At 41.0% G+C, this 25,282-nt stretch overlaps 1 protein-coding gene across 1 annotated transcript in view; it reads left to right on the top strand.

Annotated features, from left to right (window-relative positions):
• POLN (DNA polymerase nu) overlaps positions 1-25,282 on the top strand; it is a 158,957-nt gene that overhangs the window by 81,389 nt on the left and 52,286 nt on the right. Inside the window, exons 16-18 of the mRNA XM_057309675.1 lie at positions 16,472-16,529; positions 17,448-17,525; positions 18,430-18,544. Coding sequence (XP_057165658.1) covers positions 16,472-16,529; positions 17,448-17,525; positions 18,430-18,544 — 251 coding nt within the window. The remainder of the gene's footprint in view (positions 1-16,471; positions 16,530-17,447; positions 17,526-18,429; positions 18,545-25,282) is intronic.

The raw sequence follows: 25,282 nt of genomic DNA, 5'->3' as shown, positions 1-25,282 counted from the left end.
GTTATTGAGTGCTAATTACAGCTAATATATTATTGGGGAAAGAACATTTTAGGTAAAAATATATGGCATCAGTTCTTACAACTTCTATTCATTAAGTAAGTAAAATTTCTTCCGATAGCTTATTATCATGTAAATATTAATTATATGGAGGTCGTGTTTGATAAACTAGTAATTTCCATAATACTATGGAATCTTGATGAATATAATAAATGAATTCTAGTCAAGAGAGTCTTTTTAAGAATATATTTTTAAAAAGATTTTATTTATTTACTTGACAGAGAAAGAGTGTACAAGCAGGGGGAGACGGAGAGGAAAAAGCAGGCTGCCTGCTGAGCGAGGAGCCCAATGGGGGGGATCGATCCCAGGATACTGGGATCGTGATCTAAACTGAAGGCAGACGCTTAACTGACTGAGCCACCCAGGCGCCCCTTAAGAGTATTTTTAACAGTGAATCTATATCTTATAGCAGATCTTTTTTATAATTTTGAGAAAATTTATTGGTTTTTTTTTCCAATAGAGTAAATTTAAAATATCTGATATTTTGAAAAAAGATACTAAGTTCCCTAAGGGCAACTTATCACCATCTGAAGCTCTTAGGTATGAGTGGCAATTCAATTTTTTTCCTTAAAGATTTATCTATTTATTTATTTATTTTAGAGAGAGAGAGTGCACATGCAGACACGCAAGAGTGGGGTGGGGAGAAAAGGGGAGGGAGGAGGACAGACTCTATGTTAAATGCACAGTGAGGGGGTGGGGAGGCTGACAGGTGGTTGAGGCTGGGCCCAAACCCACGACCCTGAGACCATGGCCCCGAGTTCAGGACCTAGACCGAAACCAAAAGTCAGACACCCAACCAACTGAGCCACCCAGGCGCCCCACAGTGGAAATAAAATTTTGAAGGACATCTAGGTTGTTTCCAGTTTTTGGCTATTATAACTAAAGCTGCTATAAGCATTAATGTACAGATTTTTGTGTGAACTTAAGTCTTCATTTCCCCAGGATTAAGTGCTAAGAATGCAATTGCTGGATCATATTTTTGTACATATATGGTGAGTTCTATGTGCTAATATATTTTTTATTAAGATGAAATTGATGTATAACATTATATTAGTTTCAGGTGTACAACATAATAATTCAATTTTTGTATGTACTACAAATTGATCACCACAGTAAGCCTAATTACCTTCTGTCACCATACGGTTTACCCCCTTAACCCATTTCATCCACTCCCCAATCGCCTTACCCCTCTGATAATCATCAACCCATTCTCTGTATCTATGAGTTTTATTTTGTTTGTTCTTTTGTTTTGTTTTTAGATTGCACATATAAGTGAAATCATATGATATTTGTCTTTCTCCGACTTATTTCACTTAACATAATACTCTCAACGTCCATCCATGTTGTCACACCTGCAAGATCTCCTTTTTATGGCCAAATAACATTCCATTGTATATACATACCATATCTTCTAAATCCATTCATCCATCAGTGGACACTTGGGTTGCTTCCATAGCTTGGCTATTGTAAATAATGCTGCTATAAACATAGGGGTGAGTGTGTCTTTTCAAATTCATGTTTTTGTTTTCTTCAGGCAAATACCCAGGAGTAGAATTACTAGATTATATGATAGTTCTTTTTTTAATTTTTTGAGGAGTCCACCCTGCTTCCACAGTGGTTGCACCAATTTATATTCCCACCAACGGTGTACAAGGGCTCCCTTTTCTACACATCCTTCCCAAAACTTATTGTTTCTTGTCTTTTTAATAATAGCCATCCTAACAGGTATGAGATAATATCTCTTCACGGTTTTGATTTGCATTTCCCTGATGATAAGTGATGTTGAGCATCATTTCATGTCCCTGCTGGCCATTTGTATGTCTTTTTTGGAAAAATATCTATTCAGGTCCTCTGCTCGTTTTTTAATCAGATCGTTTGGGTTTTTTGCTATTGGGTTGTTTGATTCCTTATATATTTTAGATATTAACCCTTTATAGGATATATAATTTACAATTTTTTCCCCACTCAGTACGTTGACATTTTTTTCCTTTTGCAGAAGCTTTTTTAGTTTGATCTACTCCCACCTGTTTATTTTTGCTTTTGGAGTCAGATCAATGCTAAGACTGAAGTTAAGAAGCTTAACACCTATGTTTTCTTCGAGCAGTTTTATGGTTTCAGGTCTTACATTCAAGTCTTTAATCCATTTTGTGTTGATTTTTTTACATGGTATGAGATAGTGGTCTAAATTCATTCTTTTGTATGTATCTGTCCAGGTTCTTCAACATCATCTATTAAAGAGATTGTCTTCTCCCCATTGGATATTCTTGCCTCCTTTGTTGTAAATTAATTGACCATATAATAATGGGTTTATTTCTGGGCTCTCTCTTTGGTTCTGTTGGTCTATATGTCTATTTTAATGCCAATAGGTACTAATATTTTTGAAGGATTTTGTGTATATATTCATGAGAAATATAGATCTGGTTTAGATACCAGGATAACACTAGTTTCATGAATTAGGAAATGTTTCTTCCTCTTGCATTTTCTGGAAGACATTGTATGGAATTTGTGTTAATTCTTTAAATAGGGATGCCTGGGTGGCTCAGTCCCTAGAGCATTAACTTTGAGCCCCACGTTGGGTGTAGAGATTACTTAAAAATCTTTTAAAAAAATTCTTCTTTAAATATTTGGTAGAATTTGCTAACAAAATTGTCTGGGCCAGGAGGTTTCTTTTTGGAGAGTTTTAAAATTATGTGTTCAATTTTACCAGTATTTATAGGGTTATTCATATTATCGTGTTTCGTATTGGGTAAATTTTGGTTGGTTGTATTTTTTGAAAAATTAGTCCATTTTGTCTTATTTGTGAAATTGATGTGCATATAGTTGTTTGTAGCATTCCCTTATCTTTTTGATGTCTGTAGGATCTGTAGTGATGTCCCCTATTTCATTCCTGATATTGGTGATTTGTGTCTTCTCTCTTTTTTCTTTGTGAGTCTAGATAGAGTTTTATCAGTGTTATTGATCTTTTCAGTGAACCAGCTATTTGTTTCAGTGGGTTTTCTCTGTTTTCAATTTTATTGATTTCCGTTCTTTATTCTTTCCTTTCTTCTGCTTGATTTGGGTTTATTTTGCTAGGTTCTTGAGGTCCAACTTTAGATTATTGCTTTAAGACTTTTCCTTTTCTCTCATGTATACATTTTTTGTGCTATAAAATTTCTCTTTCCCCCACTGTTCTAACTATATTCCACAAATTTTGATATGTTGTATTTTGTAAAAGAAAAATTGCACCAGACAGAGTTAAACAAGCAAGAAAGAGCTTATTCAAGATTATTGCAACAGGGGAGAGAGATTGACCTCAACTCCAAATACAATAAGGGCACCTGGGGATATAAGGCCAGTAGGAAGGTGGACAGAGTCACTGGGTAGAAAATTACTGAGAGGAGCTTGGCCAGGTATGAAGTGTGGGGGGATTCATGCTAAATTACTTGCTAAACTCAGCCACAGTGTTTTTCTGCAGTATTTGACTGGAGTAGGTTTCTGTCTTGCTGGGCTGTCCCTTTCCTGTCCTTTGGCTAGAGAGAGCAGGCTCCTCCCCTCCCGTGCCACCTTGAGAAGGAGGACCATGAGTGTGGGGTCAGCACTGAGTGCTTTTCCCCAAGTGTCTACACTGGGTGATTAAGTTACTGCTTGTCCAAGTATTCATTCAAATATGTCCAGTGGCAAACAACAGAAAATCAAACCCAAACTGATCTAAACTATCAAGGTATTTCTCAGCTTACCTAACTTAGAAGTCCAAGGAAAGGCTAGCTTCTGGCAAGATTTGATCTGGCAGCCTAAGTTATACAGACAGGTCCAGCTTCTGTCCCCCATTTCCCAACTTCTCTTCCTCAGCATCCCAGCAGGTCTTGGCAAAAACTGCTTAGTTTCTCCCTGGTGGGGATTAACACATCTCTCCATGTAGCTTCCATGAAAGGAGGAGGAAGCATCTTTTGCAGATGTCCTCAGCAAGCATCTCCTTGCATCTCTCTGAAATAGCCCAAGCCACCCTTAAACTAGTCACTGTGGCCACAAGACGGCCTCTGCTGGCTGGCTTAAAGGTGGGAGCCTTTAATGACAATCTGAGTGTCATTTTCTAAGGAAGAAGGAAAAGAATACTCGTGGCCCCAATAACCAGTGTCTCCACATGCAACAAGATTATGGGTTTTGGTTTTGTTTTTTTTTTAAGATAGACTTTTACGTTTTTATTATTTCTATTTTTTTATTATGATATGATTATGGGGTTTTTTTCCCCTAGCTATCAGCACAAATAAGAATTACTGTTCTAACAGGAAATGTTCTATTCTGTTTTCCAGTGCACCTGCCATTCTTAGGTTGTTGCTCCGTAAGATGCTTGGGAGATTTGCTTTCAGGCTCAGGTGGCACCATCCAGTGAAGAGTCTTGTTTCCCAGATACAACATTTAAGCCTATTTCATCATTACCTATATACATGTTAAAGTAGCTAATTTAAAGTAATTCTATTCAGGGTCTTTACATTGTTGGCATGCGATTTTTCTGCTTACTTGATGAATATCTCCCATATAATATCATTGTACTATCAAATTATTTATTATCAAGAAGTCATGTAATTATTGCTAACTCTGCACCACTATTTGAAACCCAAATGAAATGGTATTCTAGGGATGAAATAGTTTCCGATTTCTATATAGAGTAAAAAGAGCAGTCCCCTCATTCTCCATGGATCACTTCACAGTGGGGGCACCTGGGTGGCGCAGTCGGTTGAGCATCTGACTCTTGTTTCAGCTCAGGTCATGATCTGAGCCCTGCGTCGGGATCTGCACTCAGCACAGAGTCTGCTTAAGTTTCTCTCACCCTTTCCCTCTGCTCTCTCTCTCTCTTTCAACTAAATATATAAGTCTTAAAAAAAAAAGCCGCAGTGATTTTATCCTTTTATGCCAAATCTGCCTCAGTTCCCCTGGTTGCTCAGGTGGGAGCCCTGCTTTTTTAGCCCATTGCCAGGTCCTGTGGAGTGTGCCTCCTGGGCATTGCTCTTCGCTGCCCTTCTCATCCCACTCACCCTGGCTGTCTTTGTGGGCCCTCCCACTCTCCCACCCAGCAGCCAGAGAGCCTCACAGGTCAGCCACATTCTCTACTCCTTACCTGGTATCCAGGGTTCCTGGTGTTCTTACCCCTGCCTCCCTCTCCAAACCATTTCCTCCTGCTGCCCATTCATTCATTCATTCATTCAATAGATGTTTCTTGAGCACTTCTTACATCCAGGCTGTTCAAGGTGCTTGTGCTGAATGCATCACAACCTCTACCCTTGTGGAGTCTGGGGCTGGAGGCATGAGCAGACAGCAAACATACTAATAAGTCCTAATATGAAAGATGACAAAATGTTGTGGAAAATATAGAGTTGCAGGGGCAAGGATCAAAAGCACAGGGGGACGATGCTCATGAGGGGAGACAGAGCGGCACTGACAGAGGAGGTGATGACCAAACAAAAGCTCTAAGGTGAAGGAATGGGCCACCTGGGGCCATGTGGATGTAGGGGAGGTGCATCTCAGTGCACGCGAAGGCCATCTGAGCCCCTCACCCAGCCCCCAGCTCCACATAGCGCAAGGCTCATGCTGGTCTTGGGGCTGCAGATGAGGTCAAGTACAAGAGTGTTAGCTCAGCATGAACTACTATCTTGGGTATGTCTGTGGCCCTTACTCTTCTCTCTGAACCAATTTTCCTTTCTATGTTTTTACTGCCATGGCTTTTACTTGTTTTCCCTTGTATTCTTAAGAAAAATTATTTCAAGAAACATCTGTCACTATCTGACAGAACTCCAGAGGCAGCTGAGCACTGGTTTGCAGCAGACCTGAGTTCAAATTCCCGCTCAGTTGCTGACAGTATGACTCCAGCTGGAAACTTCCATTTTCCCATCCATGAAATGATAAAAATAATGCCTTCTTTCCAGGTTATTGTGAGGATTATTTCCTTCTCATTTCATTCATTCAGCTAATATTTGTTGACTGCCCTGTGTGCTAGGAAGGGTCATAGGTGCCGAGGACACAGGCGTAACACCACAGGCATGACCACAGCCTGACCCTCAGGAGGCTGCGTCCTGCTGGAGTGCAGTTTGTTCGTTTGTTCCTGACAGCCCATCAGAGGCACCTCATGTGGTGCTTGGAAGCTGCTGCTGCTGCTGCTGCTGCTGCTGCTGCTGCTGCTACTGTCATACAGAGACCAGGACAAAGGGAAGCCAGCTGTGACCCTCATTGTAATGATCACTGCCATTCAGCCTCATTCCAGAGGTTCCAAGGATGGATGCTAGAGACAGGTCTGCTGTCATTGTTGCTGTATTTCTGCTGCCTCCTTGGTATGGCATCTGCAGTTAGGACACTTCGGCCACACTGCAGAGGACTGATGGTGGCCATCTCCAGGCCCACACAGCACCTGAGTAGGAGGGCCATGGGAGAATGGACCTCCTGGGTGCCGCTGCCTTCCCCCATAGTTAAAACTGTTCCTTGCTTGACATTTTCACTTACAACTACTGACATTTTAACAAATGCTAAATTGTAGACTTAAAATGTCACCTCTGCACCTTGCCTTTTGCTGAATGTGAAATAAAGGCTGTTAACATTGAATTTTTCTAGATCAGTTCTCTTATTTTTTTTTTAAGCATACCGAAGTTCACCATGAAAACAAATGCTAAGAGTGTACCCAGTTTTTATTACTAGCGCTTTTTCTCTCCAGCCATAATGGGGCCCAAAGCAGTCAATGGAAGTGGAGAAAGAAAATCAGGTACAGAGCACAAGGCACTTCCTGTAGTGGGTCTCACTGTCCCAGAGAATCTGGCTGGGTTTATTTACACAGGGGGCTTAGAAATGGTTCTCATACCATCTGTGATGGTACATTAAGGCAGAAAAATTTATAACTTAGAGGAGAATGAAGTCCCAATTTACTTTTACTTTCCATAGTTTGGAAAACTTACAGTAGTCCTTCTGATGTATGATCATGTTGCTATGTGCTCACTCTGTGTTCTGCTCTAGAATGCTCAAAAGCCTCATGGGCCTGGTCCAGACTACTGCACATTAGGGGGACCCAGGAGATTAAAATTTTCACTGCATGCTTATTCAACATAGTATTGGAAGTCCTAGCTGCAGCAATTACACAAGAAAAAGGAATAAAAGGCATCCAAATTGGTAAGGAAGAAGTAAAACTTTCACTATTTGCAGACGACATGATACTATATATAGAAAACCCTAAAGACTCTAACAAAAAACTATTAGAACTGATAACTGAATTCAGTGAAGTTGCAGGATACAAAATTAATATATAGAAATCTGTTGCATTTCTATATACTAAAAACCAAGCAGCAGAAAGAGAAATTTAAAAAACAATATCATTTACAATTGCATCCCCCCAAAAAGAAATACCCAGGAATAAACTTAGCCAGGGAAGTGAAAGACATATACTCTGAAAACTACATAACATTGATGAAAGAAGCTGGAGAAGACACAAATAAATGGAAAGGTATACTATGCTCATGGATCGGAAGAATTAATATTGTTAAAATGCCCATACTCCACAAAGCAATCTACAGATTCAGTGCAATTCCTATCAAAATACCAATAGCATTTTCCACAGAAGTAGAACAAATAAGACAAAAACTTGTATGGAGCCACTAGAGACCCCAAATAGCCAAAGCAATCTTGAGAAAGAAGAACAAAGCTGGAGGTATCACAATTCCAGATCTCAAGATATGCTACAAAGCTATAATAATCAAGACAGTATGGAGGCACCTGGATGGCTCAGCGAAGTGTCTACCTTCAGCTCAGGTCATGATCCTGGAGTCCTGGGATTGAGCCCCACATTGGGCTCCCTGCTCAGTGGGGACCTGCTTCTCGCTCTCCCTCTGCCTGCTGCTCCCCCTGCTTGTGCTCTCTCTCTCCTAGTCAAAAATGTAAATAAAATCTTTAAAAAAAAGACAGTATGGTACTGGTACAAAAATAGACACATAGATCAGTGTAACAGGATTGAGAGCCCAGAAAGGAGGCAAGAATATCCAATGGGGAAAAGAGTCTCTTCAATAAATGATGCTGGGAAAACTGGACAGATACATGCAAAAGAATGAAACTGGATCACAAAATAAATACAAAAATAAAGTCAAAATGGATTAAAGACATAAACATGAGACCTGAAAGTATAAAAATCCTAGAAGAAAACATAGGCAGTAATCTCTTTCACATCCACTGTTGCAACATTTTTCTAGATATGTCTCCTGAGACAAGGGAAACAAAAACAAAAACTATTGGGACTCCTCCAAAATAAAAAAGTTTTGCACAGCAAAGGAAATCATCAACAAAATGAAAGGGCAACTAAAAGAATGGGAAGTGGAAATAATATACCCAATAAAGCGATAATATCTAAAATATAAGGAACTTAAGCAACTCAACACCAAAAAAAAGAAAACTAATCCAATAAAAAATGGAGAACCTGAATAGACAATTTTTCCAAAGAAGACATACAAATGACCAACAGACATGTGAAAAGATGCTCAACATCCCGCGTCATCAGGGAGATGCTAATCAAAACAATGACACCTCACACCTGTCAGAAGAGCTAAAATAAAAAAGACAAGCAAAAAGTGTTGGTGAGGATGCCGAGGTAAAGGAACCCTCAGGCACTTTTGGTAGGAATGTACATTGGTGCAGCCACTGTGGAAAACAGCATGGAGGTTCCTCAAAAAATTAAAAATTGAAATACAATTTGATCCAGTAATTCTACTACTGGGTATTTACCCAAAGGGGGAAAAAAACTGCTAATTTGAAAAGACACATGCACCCCTGTGTTCATTTTAGCATGATTTACAATAGCCAAGATATGGAAGCAACCCAAGTATCCATCAACTGACAAATGGATAGAGAAGATGCGGTCTATATATACAATGGAGTATTACTCATCCATAAAAAAGAATGAGATCTTGCCATTTGCAACAACGTGGATGAACCTTAAGGTATTAAGGTATTAAACTAAGCTTCCCAGATATTTCAGGCTCTTGTTAGCTGTCGCACAGCCCCCAGAGTCACTTTACTTCACCCTTGGTCTTTAGGGATAACTCACATGCATGTACAGTCATGGCTCACCTTGACAGACAAATGTGTGAGCATTCGTTTGTGCATGAGGCTTTAGGGACAGGACTGTCTAATTGCTGTTTTCATCACAGAGGCCAGTGCAAAAGTGCTGTGGCATTTCCTGTATACATCTATGAACATGATCCCATGTACATGAGCAGACATAGACCTGGCTGGGACACAGCGCAGCAGAGCAATGGGAGGGTGTTACCCATGAAGAGCTTGGCATGGGCCAACATCCTTCTCAGGATTGTGTTCTGTGGAAGAACATATTTAATAAAGCATGCTATCTATAAGTTAGGTATTTAGTGAAGTTTCTATTCTGTTATTTTTTTATATTGTAAACATAAAAATTGGCATTTAATTATCAAAAGGCTTCCTTCATATTCATCTAAAAATAAACCATTTAAACTTAACATTACTGCTTTCTCAGGACAAATGGGAAACTTGGTTCTCTCTTTGGTACAGTGACTTACCTTAAAGCTGATGTTTTATGAGTCCTGGGAGAAATGATACAAGGAATTGTGTGCTTGTTTTCTGGGTGACCCTGAAACCAGGAGCATTTAGCTGGGTGCATTAGTTACAGTCTGACCTGGTCCTGATTTGGCATTCCATTGGGTAGAGAACACACCCTATTTTATACAGCTATGACACTGAAATTACTCAGAGTGAGTAAATGTTATAGATGCTCTTACGTTGAGAAAATTCTCTTTTTTCCCTAGTTAGTTGAGATAGTTTCAAATAAATGAGTGTTGGATTTTGGCAATTGCTCTTAATGTTTTATTGTGAGGATGATGTGTTTTTCGGTCCTTTATTCTACTAATCTGTTGTATTACATTTTTTTTTTTGGATTTTTAAAAAGATTTTATTCATTTATTTGTCAGAGAGAGGGAGAGAGAGCACAAGCAGGGGAGCAGCAGGCAGAGGGAGAAGCAGGCTCCCTGCTGAGCAAGGAGTCCAATGTGGGGCTCGATCCCAGACCCCAAAATCATGACCTGAGCTGAAGGCAGATGCTTCACCAACTGAGCCACCCAGGCATCCCTATTTTTGGATTTTAAACAAACCTTGCATTTCTGAGATAAATCCTACTTGGTCATAGTGTATAATCTTTTTTGTATGTTGTTAGATCAGTTTGCTAATATTCGGTTGAGGGTTTTTGTATCTTTATTTATGTAGGTTGTTTTGTTTAATGTCTGCCTTTGGTATCAGGGTAATACTGACCTCGTAGAATGAGTTGGCAAGCTCCTCACTCTGCCATTCTAGGAGTACCTCTCCTTGCTGAGTTTTGTTAAGAGTTCTTTATATATTTTGAATCCAGTGTGATTTCCAAAAAAAAATTGATTCTAGTACAAGGCTTGCTTTTCATTCCCTTTACAACATCCTTCCAAACCAAATGTTTTTAAAAGTTTGATGGAGCCAAATTTTTCAAGTGTTTTCTTTTGTGGATTATGTTTTTGGTGTCTATCTAAGAACTCTGTGTAACTCAGGATTGCAAGAATTTTCTCTTAAGTTTTCTTCTAAAAGTTTTAGAGTTTTATGTTTTACATTTAGACATATGATCCATAATTATAGAATCATCTCATTGATAGCTATGAAATATCCTGCTGGGATTTCGATTGGGACTGTGTTGAATTTGTAGATCAATTTGGGAATCGTTGGCATTTAATATGGAGTATTCTAATCCAAGAACATGCTATATATTTCCATTTATTTAGGGCTTTGAATTCTTTCATCAGGATTTAGTAGTTTTCAGCATACAGATTTTTACCTAGGTATTTTGGGGTGCTGTTACAAATGGCATTGTTTAATTTCAATGTCCAATTGTTCGTTGATAATATGTAGATATACAATTGATTTTTGTAGGTTGACTTTATATCCTGGTACCTTGGGTCAGCTCATTTATTAGTCCCAGGAAGTTTTTTTGTAGTTTCCATGGGTTACTCTACATAGACAATCATGTCTTCCATGAATAATGGCCATTTTATTTCTTTTTTTGTACTGTATGCTTTTTATTTCTTTTTCTTGCCTTATCATGCTGTCTCAGACTTCCTCTATTGTGTTGAATAGAGTCCTGGGAGTAGACATCCTTGCCCTGCTCCTGATCTCCAAAGGAAAACATTGAGTCTTTCACCATCAAGGATAATGTTCATTTTAGGTTTTGTCACAGATTCTCTTTGTCACATTAGATAATTATTTTCTATTCTTAGTTTACTGAGAGTAGTTTTTATCATGAATGGATATTTAATTTTGTCAAATGCTTTTTCTGCATCTAATTAAGATCATGTGATTTTTCTTCTTCAATGTATTTATATAGGGAATGACATTGATAGGTTTTTAAATGCTGAACCAGTCAAGGCTGGGATGTGTGGGATTAACTCCACTTGGTCATGACAGACTGTCCTATTGCTGGGTTGATTTGTTTCTATTTTGTTTAGGATTGTTTCTGTCTATATTCATGAGGGATATTGGTCTGTAGTTTTCTTGAAATGTCTTTGTCTGGTTTTGCTATTAGGATATTACTTGCCTCATAAAATGAGTTAGAAATTATTCCTTTTTTAATTTTCTAGTAGAAATCATGTAGAATTGATATTATTTATTTCTTAAATATTTGAAACTATCTGGACCTAGAATTTTATTTGTGGAAAGATTCTTAACTACAGAATTAATTTCTATAACAAATGTAGGTTATCCAGATTTTCTGTTTTTTCCTTGAGTGATTTTTGGAAGTTTGTGTCTTTCAAGGAACTGGCCCCCTTCATCTTGTTGAATTTATGGGCATATTACGCACATAGAGTTTCCTTATTGTCCTTAGTGTCTGTGTGATCTGTTGTGATATCTGCCTTTCATTCCTGAAATTGATCATTTTTTGCCTTTTTTTTTTCTTTGAACAGTTTGGATAGAGGTTTATCAATTTTATTGGTCTTTTATAAGAGCCAGGTTTGGGCTTCACTGATTTTTCTGTACAGTTGACCTTTGAACAACACAAGGGTTGGGGCACTAACACCCTGCACAGTAGAAAATTCCCATATGACTTTTGAGCCCCCCAAAATTTAACCACTGATAGCATACTGTTGACTAGAAGACTTACTGATAACATAAACAGTTGATTGACAGATATTTTGTATGTAATATGTATTATATGTTATATTCTTAATATGTATTATATGTTATATTCTTAAAATAATTCTAGTTCACAATAGTAAGCAAGAGAAAAGGAAGTGTTATTAAAATCTTAAGGAAAAGAAAATACATCTGCAGTACTGTCCTGTATTTTTAAAAAACAATCCCTGTATAAGTAGATCTGTGTAGTTCAAACCCGTGTTGTCCAAGGGTCAGCAGTATTGTTTTTCTGTTTTAAATTTCATTAATTTCAGTGGTGCCTGGGTGGCTCAATGTGTTAAACGTCTGCCTTTGGCTCAGGTCATGATCCCAGGGTCCTGGGATCGAGTCCTGCTTCAGGCTCCCCGCTCATCAGGGAGTCTGCTTCTCCCTCTGTCCCTGACCCCTGCTTGTGCTCTCGCTCTCTCTCCCCCTCTCTCACTCTCTTGCAAAAATAAATAAATAAATAAATAATATATTGTTAAAAAATAATAATAATAAAAATAAATAAATAAAAATAAAATAATAAAAAATAATAAATTTCATTAATTTCAGATACTCGTTATTTTTCTGTTACTTGCATTAGAATTAATTTTTTTTTAGTTCCTCAAGGTAGAAGCTTAAATTATTGATTTGAGACCTTTCTTTTTCTCTAATAGAAACATTTTAATGCTATAAATTTCCCTGTAAGTACTGCTTTAGCTACATCTCATGGATTTTGATACTGTGTGTTTTCTTTTGCATTCTGGTCAACATATTTTCTAAGTTCCCTTGAAACTTCTACTTTGACTCCTGGCAAATTAAGAAGTATGTTGTTTAATGTCCAAACGTTTGTGAATTTTCCAGATATCTTTCTGTTACTGTTTTTTTGTTTACCTTCATTATGGTCAGAGAACATACTTTGAATGATTTCAATTTTTCTAAATTTGCTTGTTTTACAAACTATGATATTGTCTATCTTGAACAATGTTTCCTGTGCACTTGAAAAGAATGTGTGTTCTGCTGTCTTGGGATACACTGTTCTATAAATGTCAATTAGGTCAAGCTGGTTGACAGCATTGTTCAGGTCTTCCGTATCCCTGCTGATTTTATCTCTACGTTTCTACATATTGCTGAGAGAGGAGTATTTACACCTCTAAGTGTAGTTGTGGATTTGTCTATTTCTCATTGCAGGTCTGTCAGTTCTTGCTTTGAGTATTTTTTTTTTAAGATTTTATTTTATTTTATTTTATTTTATTTGACAGAGAGAGAGACAGCCAGTGAGAGAGGGAACACAAGCAAGGGGAGTGGGAGAGGAAGAAGCGGGCTCATAGCGGAGGAGCCTGATGTGGGGCTCGATCCCATAATGCCAGGATCACGCCCTGAGCCGAAGGCAGACCGCTGTGCCACCCAGGCGCCCCTGCTTTGAGTATTTTTAAATTCTGTTGTTAGATGTGTGCACATTTAGAATTTCTATTTCCTTGTAAATTTACCTTTTTATCATTCTGTGATATTCTTTTTATGCATGGTAAATTCCCTTCTGAATGCTGCTTTGTCTTATGTTAATATAGCCACTCCAGAGTTCTTCTAATCACTGTTTGCATGGCATATCCTCTTTCATCCATTTACTTGTAATCTATCTAAATCTTATTAAAGTGGGGGCGCCTGTGTGGCTCAGTCATTAAGCGTCTGCCTTTGGCTCAGGGCGTGATCTCAGAGTCCTGGGATCGAGCCCCACATCGGGCTCCTCGGCTGGGAGCCTGCTTCTTCCTTTCCCACTCCCTCTGCTTGTGTTCCCGCTCTCGCTGGTTGTCTCTCTCTGTCAAATAAATTTTAAAAATCTTAAAAAAAATAAATCTTATTAAAGTGGATTTCTTGTAGACAACATATAGTTGGATCTTATATTTGTGCACTCAAACTCTTTTTAATTGGTGTGTTTAAAGTATTGAAACTTAATGTAATTATTGATATGGTTGGATTTGCGTTGCCAGTTTGTTTTTCTGTTAGTTCTTTCGGTTTTTGTTCTTCTGTTCCCTCTTTCCTGCATTTCTCTGAACTACTGAATAATTTTTAGAATTCCATTTCAATTTGTATATTGGATTTTTTGCTACATCTCGTTGTATAATATTTTTTAAAGATTTATTTATTTATTTAAAGAGAGCATGAGCAGGGAGCCGGGGCGGGGGGGAGGTAGAATCTCAAGCCTATTCGCCGCTAAGCACGGAGCCTGATGTGGGGCTTGATCCCACAACCCTGAGATTGTGACCAAAGCCAAAACCAAGAGTTTACCACCTAACCGACTGAACCACCCAGGCACCCCTCATTACATATTTTTTGGTGAGGGCTACAGGGATTTTTGTATACATATCAATTTTCAGTGTAGTTTTGGATTTAACATTTTACCACTTCCAGAAAGTTGTGGAAGACTTACCAACACCGTCTTGTCATCGCTGCTGTGCATTACATCTGCACACACGGTAAAAACCCCAGAAATGGCTACAGTGTTTGCTTTTAACAGTAGTAAGTATTCTAAAGAGCTTGAAAAAACAGTCTTTATGCTTTGGGTACTGAGCATTTCTGTCACTCATTCTTCATTTCTCAAGTTGCAGGCTTCCTTGGGACCTTTCCCTTCAGCCTGAGCACCCTTCCTTAGCACTCCTTTCAGAGCAGGCCCCTGAGGACATGTTCTCTTCATGTTTCGTCATCCGAGAATGGCTTCAGTTCACCTTCATTCCCTGAGGACGCAGTTTGCTGAAGAGCAGGTTCCGAGGTGACAGTGCCCTCGTCTGCCCCACTGTGGTCTGAGCCCTTGGCTCCTGACGGGAGTCCGCGGCCACCCATGGGGCCGCTCCTCTACATGTCCTGTGTCATTTCACTTGCGCTGCTTTCCAGATTGTTCTCCATCTTTGGTTTTCAGCAGTTTGTGGTGTTTCTGGGCCCGATTTTCTTTTAATTCATCTTATTTAAGGTTGTTCAGCTTCTTGAATCTGAAAAAAATGTCTTTCACTAAATCTGGGAAATTTTAGCCATTATTTCTTTATTTTTTTCAGCTCTAGTCTCTTTTTTCTCTGTCAGGGACTGAAATATGGTACTTCTGGTATTATCCCACAGGTCCCTGAGCCTCTGTTCTTGTTTCCCCAACGTTTTTCTTCTCTCCTCTACACTGGATAGTTCCTACTGTCTTTAAGTTCACTGGCTCTCATTTTCTGTCATCTCTGTTCTGTTACTGAGCTTATCACATGAGTATTTGGTGTGTTTTAAGATACCATGTGATTCTATCGTAGAGAAAAGTTGAGAGCCATTAGCTTCATACCTCGGGCCTCGGTGTCCTTACCTTAAAAAATTGGGTAACAGTGCCTGCCTTCCCACCTGGAGTTGCTGGGCCCAAAGCACAGGGTCTGAGACATCTGGCAGCCTCACCAGATCCAGTCAGGGAGCCAAGATCAACCGATTCCCAAGGACTTACATTACCAGGTAGAGCAGGTGTGTCTGCAGAAGGTACTGCCAAGCACAAAAGGGAGTTGCTGCCCAAGTTTTCCTGCTTTGGGTGGTGGTGACAGGGGAAGCTAGCAGCTGTTCGGTCCAAGTTGTAAGGGTGTGAAGGTGCTTAGTGACCTGTCACAAGGCTCTTCAGGGGATGTGGACACGCTGGCCAGCAGCCACAGGGCAGTTGCACATGCCAAGACCGAGGCCAGTACCGAGTGCCAAGAGCACCAGGGGAGGGCGATGGTCAGGGTGGAGGGACCAGAAGTTTCATCTTAAAATATGTTTTTAAGGGGAAACTACAGTATATAAATTTCATGAAATTTATGTTTAGCATGTTATATAGAAATTTTTAGGTTTGTAATTTAGGCTGCTGCTAACAGCATTACTGTATGTAATTACAATAAGGGCCACACAGGCTGGAGTCAGAAAGAATCGTTCTCATATTTGCTGACTATACTTGGTGGTGTACTCGCCAAAATCATGTTTCAGTATTAGATGCTTGTATTGCGTAGTAATGTGCTTATGCATAATACATTGGCATTAGCTGTCTTGTTAAGGTTTAATAAAACGTGACATGTTTTAAATGCCCTTAAATGGTACAGATTTGGGGGCGCCTGGCTGGCTCAGTTGGTGGAGCATGGGACTCTTGATCTTGGGGCATGAGTTCAAGCACCATGTTAGGCACAGAGTTTACTTTAAAAATAATTTTAAAAAATAATAACATCAAATGATACAGATTAATTTACTAGTAGTATTTCAGCTAAAGCTCTTCTCCTCTTATTATTAACAGAATATCCAAGGTATCTCCAAGCATCCAATTCAAATTACTAAACCGCAAGATTTTAAAGGTAACACATTTCTCTCTACTTTGCTGAAGTCTTGGGTAACATTTTCCAAAAACCTGCAAGTGTTTATAATTGCTTTTCTGTATAACTAACTTCTTTGCCTTCCTCAAGTTCTCTGTATTTGCATGACCAGGATTTAAATACACATTGAAAAATAAAACACAGCTAAACTGATATGGCACCTCCCTTTTAGCGGTTTACAAGTAAACATAGATGATAATTATACAAGGAAAGTAGCTCCCTTCCCACCCTCTCTCCCCCACCAACTTCCCAATAGAGAAAAAAACAAACAAGCATACAATAGGACTGCCTTTTATTAAAGTCTGAAAGCTACTGGAAATGTTTATAAAAGCATACTAACACTGTTCTTTCTTCAGAGCTGTTCCACTGTAATGCTGACAGTTGCATTTCTAAAAAAGAAAAAGGTCATATCTGGGGCCAATCCCCCCAACTCCTGCACCCTTAACGGGGTGCCCCTGCACCTCTCTTGGGCCAGCACGTACATTGAAGAATGTGCGGAAGTATTTACACAGTCACCCTTAAGCAGGACCTGTGACCACAAGCACCTTTGTCTCCTACTGCCCTTCAGACCTACTCTGTGCATCGTAGGACCTGCACTTCCCCACAGCCTGTCTTCTAGGCGGTGAGGCTTCAGGGGCCTCCAGAACGTTCTTACTGGAGTACGTTCAAGCAATATTTGAGCTTTTCCTCACCAAGAATTCTAGACAGAATGTAAAATTTTAACAACAGAAAACCTACTTTACTCTCAGCAGTACCATGTTGCTTTTAAATTATATTAACAAAAATATTCAGAAAAGTCAGAAATCTGGACTCTTGAGTTTAGAATGATACTAAAATAAACTCTGTGTGAGGAATGGCTATGAATCAGCTTATGCTCAAATTCACCAAATCCCGTTTCAGGTGTGGAAGGCGCGATGCTCACCATCTCCCCGAGGAGTGTGTTTGTTGCCCCCGAGGGCCACACCTTCCTGGCAGCAGGTACGTGCAGACCATGCCTGAGACGCCCGTGTCGCGGTGGCTCACTTTACACATTTCATTCAGTTCAGGTACTTGGAAGATGGATAATTCGAAGGTACTTACAGAATTCATCCTTTAAAATAAATCCTAAGGCAAATATTTATACAAAGGAAAGATTTCTTGTTCACAGTAAATTAAGAGCAGATCTGCTTCGAGGGTCCCTCCCCTTTTCCAGATCCAAGATGCCCCCGCATGGTCCCACCCAGTCTGCTCCTCCTTTCTCCTCACTGTCCTCGTCACGCTCGGTTCTCTGTCCCACGGGCTGCCTGCAGGTAGGCTGGCCTCCAGCATGGGCCAGCCTCACCTCATGCCCGCATGGAATCTCTTCACTAGGTACCATCTCGTTCCCTCCTTCGCCTCCTCCGCACCTTTGCTCAAATGTCACTTTCTTGAGGAGGTATACACTGACCACCCTCTCCCTCCTGAACCTCCTTTCTTGATCTGTCTTTTCCACTTCACTTCTCATCTTCTGGCATACCAGATAACTCACGCACATTGTCTCCTGTTCCCAGGACATGGGCTCCATGAAGAAAGGCTCATCTTTTTTGTTCACTATCAAATCCCAAGCACACCACCTGACACCCGTAGGCCCCTCTAAACTTCTGATGTACAGAATGAACAGATGAGTGCATATGGCCTATCCCAGAGACATTGCTGGCCTCATAGAAGGCAGGACAAGTCCCTTAGACTTGCAGACACCAGGATGGCCAGTGGCCCTGAGGCCAAAGAACCCTGACAGATGGGTGGGAGATGTTGCTCTTGATGCTGCAGTGGGGATGGAAGGTTGAGGGCGGGCTGTGGCATGGGGAGCAACGTCGAGGACACTGTTGGTAGATTCAGAATTAATGTGGATTCTATCTCACAGACTTTTCACAGATTGAATTGCGCATTCTTGCACACTTATCTGGGGATCCAGAGCTTTTGAAGTTATTCCAGGAATCTGAAAGAGATGATGTATTTTCCATCCTGACTTCACAGTGGTAAGATATATGAGCTCACAATATTATCAGATCTGCAAGAATGCTGACATGATTTTAAAAGCCTGAAGTTATTCCAAGGCTATTTTCATAAGAAGGAAATTATATTTTTCTCTAGCAGTTAATCCTTTTGAAAAGAGGAGTAGATAACTAGAATGCCAAGATTTCCCTAATTATGAAAAAAACCGATGGCTCTTCACCACCAAAAATGTAGCCCATTGCTAGAGAATGTAATAGAGATACTGAAAGAATCCATGATGAGAGTCCATGCTCCTTCCATGGGAGTGTACATGTGGCGGGTCCGGGTGCAAGTGCTTCCTCTCTGCACCCCCACCCCATCAGCGCCAGGAGCATATCAGGCTGCGAGGACAGTCCCTGCCTGACAGTGACCTGCACTCAAAGAGAATTCTGGAGGCAGACAGCCTCGGGTTTTGTTGAGCAGTTTTACAGTGTCCTCAAACGCCTGTCCTTGTGCATCAGTGTTCGTAGTCAGCTTTTCCTTCTCCTGACTGCCGTACCCAGGCTGCCTCTGGTGCAGAGCGGGCTAGAGAGCAGGCTCTCCCCTCAGACTGCCCTTGCCAGGGGGCAGGAGTCCTGCCCAGGGCCCTGCTGCAGACAGCTCTTGCACTGCTGTTCCAGAGCAGGGCTGTGCAGCTGCAAGGGAGGCTGGTAACGACCACTCTATGGAGGAATAGTCACAATATCCACCCGGGCCAGGTACGCCGCTGCCTGGAGCTAAGTCAGGATTCTGCTACGAGGAAGAAGAGGCACCGCACCTGCTGTCCACCCCCTCCTTCAGCAGCTGTAGGCACCACCTTCCCTCCCCCTGCAGGCCTCTCCCCCGGGCTGCCCCTCTTGGGGGCCTCCTTACCCATTCCACCTTATCTTGACGTCCGCTCACCCTCAGGAGTCACCTTGGAGCCACCACTCCACAAAGCCTGGCCCTCTGTGTTCTCGGGCCTCTGCATGTCCCTCTCCGTCCCCTCATCCAGCATCAGTGCTGGCCTCTCTCCTCTTTGTCCTCCCTGAGCCACCGGGTGCTCCAGGTACACGCACGTCTCACTCAGGCCTTCCCTTCCCCCGCCTCGGGAAGCTCTTTCTCAGAGTGTCCCCATGACTCACCCTCAGCTCACTGCATGACGCCTCGGCTTCCCTCGAGGACCTGCCCTCCCCACTGCTATGCATCTGTCCATTGTCTCCACCCTGCCTGTCCCACTGGAGTGTCAGCTCATGGAGGGCAGGGCCACCTGGCCCTGTACCACGAGATGTGGAGTCTCAGTGTACCTCTGTGAATGAATGAGGGAATAGCATGGGACTCAAACAGTCCTGTTGGCCAGAAGGCATCTCCTCTCCAGAAACCCCCCACCATAATACTTATTTGAATTAAAAAAAAAAAAAAAACCAGGAAAAGGTATTGTTGTCAAGGTGACGGAGGAGAGAGGGCATTGCTGTACACTGAGATGGGCTTTAAAGAGTGGTTGTGAGTATTAGGGTTATGATGGCATCCGCAGGGGGAGCAACAAACTCCACAGAAGAGCAGAGCATCAGGCAGTGGGGCAGCGTGTGGACAGCATGGCAGGCCTGGCAGTGTGTGCTGCCGTACACCGGCCACCCTGCTGGGCAGGGCCCATCTCACACTGAGACCTCGCAGAGCTGTGACCTGGGTTCTTCTCCCGCCAGCCGCTCCTTACCTCCCAACCATGATCTCGAGGCCCCCTTCCCACTCCCAGCCTGCCCTCCTCCCCTACACATGTTCCCTTCCTGCAAGTCCCACCTGGAATGCAGCCCAGACTCCCCTTCCATGCCTCCTGCATGCCTGGGCGTGCAGTTGTGGCCTGCCGGATGACCACTAGGGAAATGAAGGCATGATGGACCCCTGCCTCACCATTGATCTCCATTAGCTGCCCCATGTAGGACTTGCTGCTCCCTTTACTTCTCCCCTCCCTGGTTGCATGTTTCCAGCCCTGGGTGGTCCCATTCTCTGCTTTCCTATTGCTCACCCCCAAGGTGCTGCAGGAAGCCATAAAGTGGTGAGTGAGTGAGTCCACCATATATTTGGGTCATCCAACCTGAGAGGGACACTTACTAGTCTCTACTCATCAGCTGCTCCAAATGTTTTTTGACTTGCCACAAATGTCTGCTCCTCTCTTAATCTTGAAAGAGAACCTCACCTTTTACTTAAATGACAAAGAAGAGGGCCTCACACATGAGCCCCTGAACTCCCTCCCACTTTGCCTCAATATGTCGTTGTATGTCCTCCTCTGTCTTTAAAGATTCCTGTCTCAAAAGAGGAAGCATCATCTATTGCCAAAAACAGGAAATCAGAATGGTGCATTGCACAGCTCTATGCAATGCCACACATTTACACATCAGTGTGAATGGCACCTCCTAGAGTTGTGCAGTGCACAACCAGTACAACTTTACATGGCAGTCTTCATGAGGATTCCCTTTATTTTCCATTTTCTACTCTAGCGTTGTTCATTTCCCCTTGTTAACTTCACCTCCCCCCCCCAAAAAAAACAATAAAAACCATCCATGTTTGCCTTCAGGGAAATCCTATTTCCAACCCCACTGGAGTCCTTAGTTACTGTTTAAGTACAAGAAAAGTCTATAGTTACTCCTTGTTCTTTCTCATTGCTGGCTCATTCTTGCTTTTTTAAACAAACTTTCACTTTACCGACTTAGGTTTTTCTTCTTCCAATTAGAAGCCTGGAACTCTTCCCATCTAAGACAATGACTACCTTTCTTCAGGGTGTAGTTGGCGATGGGGTCCGCAGCCCGCATAAGCACACTCAGGCGCTGCCCACCTGTGAGCCCCAGTTCAGAGTCTCTGCAGGGGTCCGTCACTGACCCTGGGTACTTCCAAGTCCCTTGCTCTCTCCTGGCCCACTGCTCCAGGGAGATGTCCTTCTCCTTGGTTTGCTCCATTTGGTTCTTTTTAAAATTGAGATCTCATTTACATACCATAAAATTCACCTTCTTAAAGTGTATAATTCAGCAGTGTTTAATACATCACAAGGTTTTGCAACCATTGCCACTGCCTAATTCCAGAACATTTCCATCCCTCCAAAGAGAAACCCCATCCCCATTCCTGTCACTCTCCATTTTTCCTTCCCCCATGGAAATCGCGAGTCTACTCTCTATCTCTCTGCATTCATCTGTTCCGGATTTTTCACGTTAACGGAATCATACAATATGTGGCTTACTGTGTCTGGCTTCTTTCACTGAACATAATATTTTTAAGGTTCATCCTTGTGGTAGCAAATATCAGTACTTCGCTCCTTTTTATGGCTCAATAGTATTCCATTATATGGAATCACATATTCTATATATTTTGGTTTAAACAAGCAAATAATCTTCCATTTGTTTATCCATTCACAGTTGTTGGACATTTCAGTGGTCTCCATCTGCCTATTAGGAATAACCCTGCTGTGAACATTCGCATACAACTGTTGTGTGGATCTGTGTTTTCATTTCCAATGGGTAGATACCTAACAGAATCTCTGCGACATATAGTGATTCTGTGTTTGACTTTTTTTCTTGTGGTAAGACACAGTAACATAAAATTTACCATCTTAACCATTTTAAAATGTATAATTCCATGGCAACTGTATCTAATTTTTTGAGGAACGAGATAGCGACACCACTTTACACTCTCACAAGCAGCATACGGGGTTCCAGTTTATCCACGTTCTCGCCAGTACTTTTTATTATCTGTCTGTTTGGTTCCAGCTGTCCTGGGGGGTGTGAGGGGTCCTCTCACTGGGATTCTGACTCGCATTCTCTGGTGACTGAGGGTGCTCAGCACCTCTTCCTAAACTCGTCGTTTGTGCTTTATCTTTGCCTCTTTTCCCTCCTCTGTACCTGAAACACAAGTGCTGACCCGGCTTCTTCCCAGAAGATGTCCTTTCTTATGTTTCACTCTCCCTCTAGTGAGGATATAGCATAACACAGAGTTTTTTAAGCATGTGATAGATTTTATTACACCCGTGCCCTCTCTCCTGAGGTATGAAAAGCAAGACAAGGAAGGAAATAATAAAGATAAGAGCAGAAACCAATAAAACTGAAACTGGGAAAACAATAGAGTAGATCAATGAAACAAAAGCTGATTCTTTAAAAAAAATCAATAAAATTGATAAACCAACAAAAATAAAAATAGGACACAAATCATCACTATCAAGAATGGAATAGAGGATATTCGTACAGATTTCACAGGCATCAAAAGGATAATAAAGGAATATGATAAGCAACTTTATGCTCAAAAATCCAACAATTTAGGAGAAACAGAACAATTTCTTGAAAACCATAAACTACAAACTCCAGCTAAGGTGAAATAAGTAATCTGAATAGTCCTATAATCATTAAAGAAATTGAATTTGTAATTTATAAGTTTCTGAAAAATAAGTTTCCAGGCCTAGATGCTTTCCCTGGAGTATTTTACCAAACATTTAAAGAAGAATTAACACCCAATTATATATAACTTCTTCCAGAAAATAGAAGAGAAAGGAACACTTCCCACTTCATTCTGCGAAGCTGGTATTACCTGATGCTTAAACCAAAGAGAGTAAAAGTTAAGTAAACAACAACAACAACAAAAACCCAAAACCCACTACAGACCAATATCACTCACATAACTTAGGTGAAAACCCTAAAATCCTCAACAAAATATCAGCCAGCTAAATCCAACAATGTCTAAAAATAATTGTTTGCCATTTCCAAGTGGGATTTATTTCAGGCATTCAAGATTGGTTAAACATTTGAAAATCAATTAATATAATCCACATGTGATTAAGCTAACAAATAAAAATAATGTGATGTTTTCTGTTGACCCAGACATAGCATTTGACAAAATTCAACATCCCATTCACGATAAAAATTCTCAGAAAGTTAGAGAGAGGAACTCCCTCAACTTGGTAAAGAGCACCTTCAAAAAACCTGCAGCCAACAGCACATTTAATGGTGAAAGGCTGAATGTTTCCCTCCAAGATGTGGAACAACTTATTAGTATTGAATGATGGTGAAGCTCTAGCCACTGAATAAGGCAAGAAAAAGACATAAATGGTATGCGGCTTAGAAAGGAAGGAGTAAAACTGTCTCTGTTTGCAGGTGGCAGGATTGTCTACATAGAAGTCTTAAAGAACATACATGAAAAGAATTTTTTTTTAACTCCTAGAGCTAGGAAGTTCAGCAAGGTCACAAGACACACTATCACACAAAATCCAGTTGCATTTCTATAAACTGACAAAGAACATGCAGAAAATCAAAATTTAAAACACAAGACCATTTAAAATCCCTCCAAAGATAATGGCGTCATATACAAAGTATCCAGAGATAATGACGTACTTAAGTACGCAGTCAACGAAGGGTGTGCAGGAGCCAAATGCGTTAGATTACACGGTGCCAGGGAAAGCTGTCCAAGAGGACCTCGTGAGTGTGGACACACTACACCCGCGGAATGGAAGACCCAGCATGTGAATGTGTCCGGTCTTCCTAGATTTATCCGTAGGCTTAATTCAAGCCCTATTAAAACCGAAGGAAGTGCTTTGTAGACGTAAATAAGCTTAGTTTAGATTTTTGTGGACAGGCACAGGCCCTGGAATAGCTGAAACAATCCTGACATGGAATAAAGTGGGAAGAGGCACTACCTGATCCTAAGATGTAATATGTAGTAATCAAGAGAGTGGGGTGTTGGCAGAGACCAATGGAGCAGAAAACAGAAGCCAGAAATAGACCTACACAAATATGCTCAACTGATTTTTCAAAAAGGCATGAAGTATCGGGCAGAAAATAATTCTCTTCAGATTCACGTTAAGCTGATCAGCCATAAAGCCAACGTGAGAAGTTCACGTCTATGCTGGAAACTGTGTATGTCTTTTCTGCATCTTATTAGCTTGTATTCGTTCTTGAGAGAACTTCAAAGATAAGCTTTTAATATTTGCATGATGGTTGCCTCTAATCCCCCGTGCTTGTGACTTAGACTATAATTAGTCGCTGTGGAAATGATTTTTATGTTCCAAACAGAAGACTAGAATAGCACATGGTAAAAAGCCACAAGATCAAGTATACTTTTAAAAATGTTTGTTTCATGCAAATGTCTTATTGTTTGAAACTCAAAAGCAAACGGAAAGTTGATATTCTATCCTGGAATATTTAGTAACATTTTCAAAGACTAGCAATTTCCTTGAAAAACCTTTAAGGATACATAGGTTACATATAAAAATGGAGACTTGGAACAAGTCTTAGAAATCCTCTGTAAAGCTGTGATCTTGATCACTGAAAGCCTGAGACCCCGAGAGCTGGGACCTGCCCCCGGAGTCACATCAGTCTAGGACCGATCTTAGAGCCTCTGCCACCAGCTTCAGCAGCTTCAAATGCACATGGAAGATAGCCATTCTACCCTGCACGTCCAAGACAGGCCACAAGGCATCTCTCTATACAGTAATCATTACATATTTGCCCAGTTAGGTGGTTTCCTAATAGTTTTACGAAATGCAGGTAAAAATCTTTCCTTATGGGGTGTGCATTCAACTCAACATTTTCAGAGTGAAACTTGAAAAAGAAATTTTTGCTGCAGGATATATTAATTTTACTTCTTTCAGACCTTCTGGGGGAGCTCTCCTGAGATATTCTCTCATAAGGCAAGTGCGGTAGAGAGTGTTGTGGGCCGCGCCCCCTCTCTGGGGGGAAGGTGGTGCTTCTCTACCCAGCAGATGTCAGACTTGGGCCTGTGACCTGCTCTCG

The sequence above is a fragment of the Ursus arctos genome, unplaced genomic scaffold (genome assembly GCF_023065955.2).
Source record: "Ursus arctos isolate Adak ecotype North America unplaced genomic scaffold, UrsArc2.0 scaffold_9, whole genome shotgun sequence".
NCBI classification, from domain to species: domain Eukaryota; kingdom Metazoa; phylum Chordata; class Mammalia; order Carnivora; family Ursidae; genus Ursus; species Ursus arctos.
The sequence above is the reverse complement of the archived record's forward strand: the minus strand, read 5'-3'. Positions and strand labels throughout refer to the sequence as shown.